We start from the raw sequence: 9458 nt of genomic DNA on the forward strand, positions 1-9458 counted from the left end.
ATTATTATTAAGATATGTTTTCTCAACTAATGAGAGGAAATATTCATTAAATGCACTCGCAATAGCTTGTGGATTATTAGTAGACTTTCCTTCAATATTCAAACTTTGTACATCTTCATTAACAGTTTTCTTTCCTGATTAAACTTTCACAATATCCCAGGTTGTTTTAATTTTATTGTTTGATTTTAGAATTTGGTTGTTATAATTATTGTTTGGCTTCATTAATGACTTTTGACAAGATTTTACAGTACATTTTGTAGTGACTTTTTAGTCTTGGATCATTACTGTCCCTACTGGCCAAATAGAGATGTCTTTTATGTTTACATGAAGTTTTTATTCCAACAGTTATCCAGGTAGTTTTGTTTTTAATGTCATTTTTTACTATTTTTAAGGGAAACCTTGAATAAAAGATCAAGTATGTGTTCATAAAGCAATTAAATTTAGAATCAATATCACTGCTGTCAAATACAGTGTCCCAAGATTCATTACTTAATTTTGTGACAAAATCTGCCATCGTATGCTTGTTGATTTTCCTTACTGTTTTATATTGTTGATTATTGGGCTGAAGGTTAATATTATTTATTCCTATGAGTTGGGCCTCATGATCGGACAAGCCATTTATAAAGGGTCCTACAGTAATGTCTCTTATTTTTGAGTTATCAATGAATATATTATCTATCGCTGACCTAGAGTTATTTTGAATTCTTGTGGGAAAGTTAACAGTACTGGAGAGATTGTAAGATAATAACAATGAATCTAAGTTTAGTTTCCTATTACTATCGATGAGATAGTTTACATTTATATCACCACAAATTAATCTATCTAAGAACAGATCAAAATTCCCAGATGGGGCTCTATATAAAGCCAGTACACAAATATCAGAAAAAGTAGAGTCTAACTTTAAAGCACAGGCTTCTAGATCCTGATCTTTGCAATAATCTTCTAAATTTATTTTAGTAAATTTCTCGTTTTTATGTACAAAAATACTCACTCCTCCTTTCTCTAGTGTTTGTCTACAATATCTAGCTCCTAAATTATAATTTTCTATGCGAAAATGTTCTAATTCCAGCTGCTTCATGTGATGTTCAGTAAGGCACAGTATGTGCAGGAGACTTGAATGCACGAAGCTTATTAATTCGATTTATTTCTCAGACCTCTTATATTCTGATGGAACACTCTTAGTACTTTGTTTTGTATTGATTTTATCGAGCTTTTATTTCCTGTTTTGATTTCTATTTCTTGGCATTTATTACTAGCTGAAGGATTATTTTCTTTTACTTGGTAAACCTTACTTGCACACCTTAACCTAAAAAAGGATTCTGAACACCCATGACAACTGGAATGAGTTGTGTGAGCTTGTGTGAGCCTTGAGGATTAAAATGCAGACAATGGGGAGTATGCTCATTCCTCATTATTGAAGAGACATCAATCCCATCAATGTGAGTCCTGCTAATCCTCATAAGTGAACGCTCAAGTCGAAGATTAACGTCCCTTACCCACCTGTTAATCCATGGCTTGTCATGTCGCCAGAGAAGACCAACGAACTTCACATTGGTGTGACTGGTTTTTTGAGCAATGTCACTTATGTCATTCTCAATTCAGTAACTGAGGTTCCTATCTAAACTGTTTCCTGGCCCCCCAACTCTTAACTACTTGATCTTCTTTATTAAGATCCTTACACAAATTTTCTGTGTCCCCAGTGACACTCCTCAGGTCAGCATTAGGCTTGAATATGCTGGTCACAGCATATCCATCTCCCATAGCATTTTGAAGCCTCTGTCCGATACCCCTACCATGACAGCTACCAAGTACAAGAATCTGATGTTTAGGCTTTGCCTTAAATATAGGCTTATAACTAGATTCAGCACTGGCTGGCTGGTCTACTGAGTTACCATCAGTTTGAGGCTCTAGCATTGCTAAAGGTTCAAATCGATTGGTTGAAGTAAACTTAGTATCTAATGCAGAGGAAACAATCTTATGTTTCCTTCGGGAGTTTGATACAGTCCTAAGTTCTTCAGAACAATTATCTACTAAATTTAATTCCTCTTTTAAGAGGCTAATCTCAGTTTTTGCAAATTCAAGCTCCCTAATACTCAAGATTGTCTCCTCTTGCTTCTTTATTCCCATGGCTTGCACACAGGAGTTGCAGTACCAAGGCAATAAAGCCAATTCATTGTTTGTACCAGCACACTCCCAATGAAACCACTGGCCACAATCCTCGCACCCTATCCCCTGGCTAACCTTCCTCCTGCAGGCCCCACATTTACCTGATAAGTCACTACCTTTTGTGGCCATTATCACTCACAGTTAGTCTATAACCTGGTACTAATTGAACATTTAGGGACAACTGACAAATATTTTTATATACCTAAGACCTACAAGATACTTAGGTGCTGGTACAAATAGCTTACAGCCCACTGTAAAATTCACTATTAAACACGTTCACACTCTATTTGTAGGTTAGGCCTACCGGCACGTACAAAAAATACAAAATCAATCACTTTAAGTTATAAAATTACAATACACTTCGCTGAACCTAGTATTATTCTATCTTAACAAAAGGTATAAAACGTGATGCACGTGACTATACTATTAATTATATTTTCAAACGCCACTTTTTTGGTTAGGCCTACCAGCACACTTACATAAATACAAATCAGACTAAATAAAGACACAAAATAACAATTACACTATTCTAAAATTAGTACTGTTCAATCTTACAACAGCTGTAAGTAAAAGATGTCGTTTTGGAATCGTTGGATATATAAAAAGTGCTGCAAAATGTTTACAATATGGCTGAAAATGGCCTACGAACTAAGCGTGGTACAAGAGTATGTAGAACAAAGGAAGAAAACGTTCACTATAGAAAAATAAAATATGAGGTTCACTATCAGCCACTTATTTGATAAGATTAACACTTTATTCTTAATACTGAAGAAAATAAACCGTTATTTTGTGCTAAAATTGAGCTCACACATCCGCACAAGAATAAGCCAAGCTCACCAGTCTACCATACAACAACAGCGAACAAATCACAGCCTTTAGTAAATTGAAGTCCTTTGTTACAAGGTTGTGATAGGTTACTGATGAAACTGCATATTAATTTAATTTTGTTATGCTTAGGATAAAATTTTTTTAAATATCCACAATTTGTAATGCTTAAATGCCCTATATTATGACCTTATTTCTCATTTCTACCATTAGAAGGCAATGCACATATATATAATTTCTATGGGAGGTAGGAATAATCATGACGATGTCTTTCATTTTTTGTACAAAATATTGCAACATGTCATTTATATGATCTTCAGCATAAAAACCTTAAATTTTTCCAATAAAAGTTATCTAAAAATGAAAAAAAAAACGGTGTGAACATATTTCCGACCAACTGTTAAGAACCCATTATCATCTTGCTTTTGGCAAAGAAATATCACTAATATTTCAATTCATTAAATGTAGTCTGGGAAAAACTAATCAGACACTACTGTGTCAACATTTGTTTTATTAGCCGTTGGTGGAAACGCTACACGTTAGAACAGCTAAAGCATAATAACACCACCACCATGGGCAACTGTATATATAAACATCATCAAATTTGAATATTTAAATCCAAGTATAAACAACCTGAGAGTAATACCCAGAATAACAAGTATAGCCTTCACATGATAATAGGAAAGTTAAAAATCAACACAACCCACATTCTGAGGAAATGTCCCAGCATGCAGTTACCCCATGTCACAACTATCACTACCACAGTGGAACAACCAAACACATATACAGATATGTAGCAGTCACAAAGTCTAAGACAAGACTTTTAATATAAATTCAAATTTCTCAATCACTATTTAATTTTAATTTTTATCCTTTATAGTCAAGTTTTAAACTATATTTGAACTGCATTTAAATTAAAGTGTAATTATTAGTATAAAATTCATACAAACACAATATGAATCTGTACTGAACAATGATGCAATTCAGGAACTAGTACTAGTATTCTTGCATGCCTGAAGATGACCCCCCCCCAAAAAAGGCCTGGCACATGCAGCATTACCACCAACAGCTAATAAAACAAATGTTGACAAAATTGTGTCTATTTTGTCTTCTTTAGAATTACTGTTGTCTAGACTGTCCCAATATATATTTTCTGTTTTCCTTTTTTAGTATTAATGCCTAACAAAGTCAATAAAACAATACAATCTGGAAGGCTACACTGTTCCTAATATTAATGGGACTGATTTACTGAACACTCAGGAAAAACCTTATGGAAACCCATAATGAATCTGTCATGTCATGCAGATCTTCTCTGAGTTGGAAACCTCATTGCTGATGAGGGGAATCCAGATATGAGAAATATCCAAACTGGGGTGGCTAATGGGACTGGTTAAGCATGCCATATGGGCTAATTCCTTGTTGTTTCTATACCTGATGTTGCTTTCAATTTCCAAAATCCTACCATCATCCCAGCCTACTCTATTAATTTCTTCATAGGAATGTTGGGCTAATTTTGTTTTCCAGACGACCCTCTTTGAGACTGTGCCTGCGTTTATCCAGCTGTATGGCTAGAGGTCTGCCTGTTTCACCAATGTACCTTCTGCCACATTCAGAAGGAATACTATAGATATACTGTGACATCTGTTGCTGATTTCTTTCTAGCCTGATTTTCATGAGTGAACTCCTAAGAGTGTGGTTACCTTCCACTTAAAAACATTACAAGGATTTGAACAAACAGGATGTGGTCATCTGGAATAAGCTGTCCTAAATTTTAAACCTTCCAGGAGAAAATTATAGCCATAAGAAAATCAAACTACTCAAATTGTCTACAACAAAAATTTGAAAATTTCTCTTTATATTTTCAAGGCTGTTGAAATCTGCCAATGTAAATTAATCCCAGGCCATCAAGGCATAGGCTTATGTAATCGTTGACAGAATTACAGCAGCTTATGGAACCTCCAGGTTATCCAAGGCAGGTACATTGTTTGTTATGAAGCATATAAGCCTAGTGCCTCAGAAGACAAGTTGACAAGACAACATGTTGATGAAAATATTGTTTACGGGCCAACATCATACCAAGATCCCTTACAGTCAGTACTCGAAAGTAAAACTTCAGCAATATCATAAATAAAATGCACAGTATTAGTTTTATGAGAAAATTAAATAGCATTAGTTTTCTGAATTTTTGAAACTCTGCGTCCATATAGCATTAATACACACCTGTATACATCTCCCAATTGAAAAGAAGACGCAAGAAATGTTGACGGCAGCTTCCCCAGTAGGCGGACACCAGAGAATCTAGATGTAAGACGAACGACTGGCCAGATAACATCCATTCTCATGCACACCAACTGTTAGTCTGCCATTGTCTGCCATTCTGTACTCACCTGCTACAGCTTTTATCACATCCCATCCTCCTGTTGTGACGTGTTCGCACCTTTTGCTTTGCTACTGCTACACCTGCTGTCACATCCCTTCCATGTGTTGCTCTATTATGTAATCAGCTGTTGCCACGTAACTTTTATTTATTTATTTTTTATTTATTATTAATTTATGTTGATCCATACTGGTAGAACCACTGGATGTAGAAAAGCCAAAAATAAGTACAACAAGAAATAATAATAATAATAATAATAATAATAATAATAATAATAAGATATGCAATCGTTAAAAGATTTTGTCGAATAAAATTATAAGTAATAGAACACTGTAAATATTGATACAATGTTGTTACGATTCCCATCAGAAATACTTATCTAGTTTTATGCATAAATAATTCATCCACAGTATAAAAAGAATGTTCATGCAAATAATATTTAATTTTCTTTTAAAGCTTTTAATATCACATGCCAAGTCTTTAATATCTGCTGGGAGATGGATATATATCTTAACGCCTGCGTAGGCGTTATCCATATGTTATAACTGGATGAAAATAAGCATGATAGAATACCTTTAGATAATTTAATGATAAGAAAGGGCTGATTGCTCTTGCAATATAACATACTTTGTTTAATTTGCAAGCCAACATATCGATGTGACTCTTCCAAGACATAGTATTGTGAAGTACTAGCTCTAGAAACTTTAGTTCGGTAGTACTGGAAAAAATTTTGTTGTGATATTTAATTTGTATTTCGGAATTAATAATATCTTTAGAGTGAAATCCCATACAGTAGGTTTTGTCCAGATTTAGTGAGAGTAAATTTGACTTAAACCATGTTCCCAGAGCCGTTCCAGTGGACATCACAGTATGTGTAATGGCGTGTGGAGTTTCTGTTGCAATATTCACTAAGGAGTGAGTGTTGTCTAAAAGACCGGTGGAAGCAGCGTCCTATGTTGGATGTCCCCATAGATGGATATGATGCAAACAGCAGGAAATTGCACAGGTGGCTGAGTTTATAACGTAATATTAAGTTATTCGTTAATTACTGTTGATCTTATTGGGCTCGATATTTCGTTATGCAACTAAAGTGTTTTTGTTGTGTATGAGGTAATAAATATTAATTTTTAAGAACCATATATGCATCCAAAAGGTTATTCTTTACGCAATAAAAATATTTTATGTAGTCCTTATTGAAAAGTGAGATTCGAGGCATTACCTACTTCAGAAATAAACTCCCTTCTCAGTTGTTTTAATTCTAATTGTTTACATAAAGTGAAATAAACTCTCTTTTCAGCCATTTTAATATCAGTTTTTAAAATAACGAGGGAAGTGTATCAGTATTGCCAGACCAATCCGATTTCCAGCATATTCATTAAAGATGAATCGCTCCAGAGAACATATTTCTTAAGTGAGATTTCTTATGCCACCAAGGTTGTTACTCAGTCCATCCAAGAGCTATACAAATGGTAGAAGTACCTGTTGTTAATAAGTGCAACGCACCACATTATAGTGGTTATAATAAAACTCAGTCCAGTGAAAATTTTAGGTAAACATAGAAATCAAAACCATACTGCTGAAAGATATTAGGAGATCAAAGGTAGGAGTTATTTATAGCAAGAGAGTGCAGTAAATACTCAGTATGTAGCTATCCAGACTCCTCTTAAAATAGTCAATTACATTTTAGAAAAATGGATGTAATTGGTGATGTGAGAGAATTAAATCAGTTTTTAAAAACTGACGAGAGACAAGCAGTCAAAGAGGTTGTGCTGTCAGAAGTCAGTACTATTCCAGGTAACAAGTTTGTATGAAACTATCAGAGAGTAAACTTTAAATGAAGCTAAGTGGTCAGATGCAGTAGTTTGAAAACAAAAAAATTCTCTTATGGAGTATAGGAAAATACATACCTGATACCGGTCATAACAAATCGCTGAATAACCTTGTATTAGTGATGAGTGTGAGATGCTGGTTCTGCAAATCAACAGGAAATCAATAAGTGGGAAAACATAATAAAAAGAAGATATCCAAAAGGAGAAACACAAGATTATAATTATTGGATACAGCCATGAAAGAGACTGTGCATCTAAAGTGAAATAAACCTGGATAACACATTTGCAGCTCAGCATGCTCTGCTACCATATGTTAATGCCTTCATGTCAATAAATCTCAGACTAGTCTCAATGGACAAAAAAATAGATGAGCTATTAGCAGCATTAATGTTAAAGGGTTTAACTAAAGAGTATTATCCCATGCGTATGGCGCTTGAAAACTCCAACGTAACTCTGACTAGTGAGCTCATTAAATCTAAGCTATTGCAAGACACTGAATTTGGTAAAAATGCGAATTCAGATTCAGCCTTTCTGTCCAAAGATAAGATTAAACGTAAACCAGCAAAATGTCAAATTTGTGGTAAGCTAGGCTATATAAATAAAAACTGTTGGTTCAAAGATAAGGATAAGGCGAACAATAAGAATCATAACAATCAGCAAAGGCAAAAATTTAAGAGCAATCAGTCTTCCAACTCAGTTAATAGTACTGATAAAAATAAAGAAGGATCCAATCATAGGTGTAATGAAAATAAATGGAAAAATAAGACCAGTAAAAGATCCATGTATATGGTGTCTGCCCATCATGTTAAAGTTAAAGAGAACACTTGGGTAATAGACTCTGGTGCTTCACACCATCTGACCGGAAATAACACTGTTTTGCAAAATTATAAAACACATGATTCTAAGGAACATGAAGTAACCCTTGCTGATGACAACATGTTAACCAGCGCAGGTTTTGGTGATGTAAAACTAATGAATGACAATTATAGCCATATCTCAGATGTATTGCATGTACCGGGATTGTCTACAAATTTGTTGTCTGTAAACTCAATTGTAAATAAGGATACAATTGTGTTATTCACCAAAGACTGTTGCAAGTTATATGATTCTGATGAATTTCAAGTAAGAGGCAAAGTTCTTGCTAAAGCATATCCCGAAAATGGGATTTATTGTTTAAATACCAAAGTTAACATGACCCAATCTGCAAATACAGCAACTAAAGATAAGATTAATACTAAAAAGAAAAATCACAAATGTGAAAAATCTTGTATTAATACTGTAAAGAATGAACAAGTTGCAAGTACCCAGCAAGTTGACGAGCAACTGTTGTGGCATAGGCGTTTGGGGCATTTAAATAGGGTTAGCATGCGGTTGCTAAAAAAAGGTTTAGCTAGTGGCATTGATTTTCAAGAACAAGAAGATCAGTCAAAGAAATGTGTTCCATGTCTGGAAGGCAAAATGACAAAGAAGCCTTTCCTACAATCAAAGAACAAACGGTCAAAAAGAATACTTGATCTATTGCATTTAGATCTGGTTGGGCCATTTGAAGTACCCTCTTATGGGAATGCTAAATATTTTTTGACTATTGTGGATGATCACAGTAGAAAAGTCTTCATTCGCTTCTTGAAACAAAAAGGTGACACATATGAAGCCTTTAAAGAATTTATAAAAATGATTGAGACAGAAACTGGATTGACAATAAAAACTGTTCGTTCCGATAATGGTGGTGAATTTTGTGGCAAATTATTCAATGAAATGTTAAAACAAAAGGGAATCAAAAGGGAATTCTCTGTGCCGTATAACCCACAACAAAATGGAACTGCCGAAAGAGCTAATCGCAGCATTTTGGAAAAAACAAGATGTATGTTGTATGATTCCGGCTGCAACAAAAGATACTGGGCTGAAGCAGCTCAAACAGCCGTATATCTTTTAAACAGATCACCTCACAAGAAACTAAAGAATCAATTGCCTGAAGAAATATGGACAGGAAAAAAGATTGATCTCTCCCATATAAAAATTTTCGGATGTCCAGCGTATGCTCATGTACCATCACAGAAACGCCAAAAACTGGATGCTGTGAGCAAGAAGTACATTTTTATGGGATATAGTGAGGAAAGTAAAGCTTATCGGTTATCAGATCCCCGCAATCCGTCTCAAATAATTGTGGCAAGAGATGTAGAATTTCTGGAAGAAGAAATAACAAACAAGAAAGAAAGTGAGAAAGGATTTCAGCTTAAAGATATTCTTCCAATGTCGTTAAA

At 34.5% G+C, this 9458-nt stretch overlaps 1 protein-coding gene across 3 annotated transcripts in view; it reads right to left on the minus strand.

Moving 5' to 3' along the window:
* The window catches only part of LOC111868339 (ribosomal protein S6 kinase alpha-5-like), a 16576-nt gene extending 13250 nt beyond the window's left edge, over positions 1-3326 (minus strand). For 2 of the 3 annotated variants that reach the window (XM_033753014.1, XM_023858898.2), the window contains exon 1: positions 1680-3326. In XM_033753014.1, coding sequence (XP_033608905.1) covers positions 1680-2295 — 616 coding nt within the window. In that variant the 5' untranslated portion in view covers positions 2296-3326. The remainder of the gene's footprint in view (positions 1-1679) is intronic. The other variant, XM_033753015.1, reaches the window with a different exon arrangement.
* Positions 3327-9458: the final 6132 nt, after the last annotated feature.

Source organism: Cryptotermes secundus, unplaced genomic scaffold (genome assembly GCF_002891405.2).
Source record: "Cryptotermes secundus unplaced genomic scaffold, Csec_1.0 scaffold1474, whole genome shotgun sequence".
Lineage (NCBI taxonomy): Eukaryota > Metazoa > Arthropoda > Insecta > Blattodea > Kalotermitidae > Cryptotermes > Cryptotermes secundus.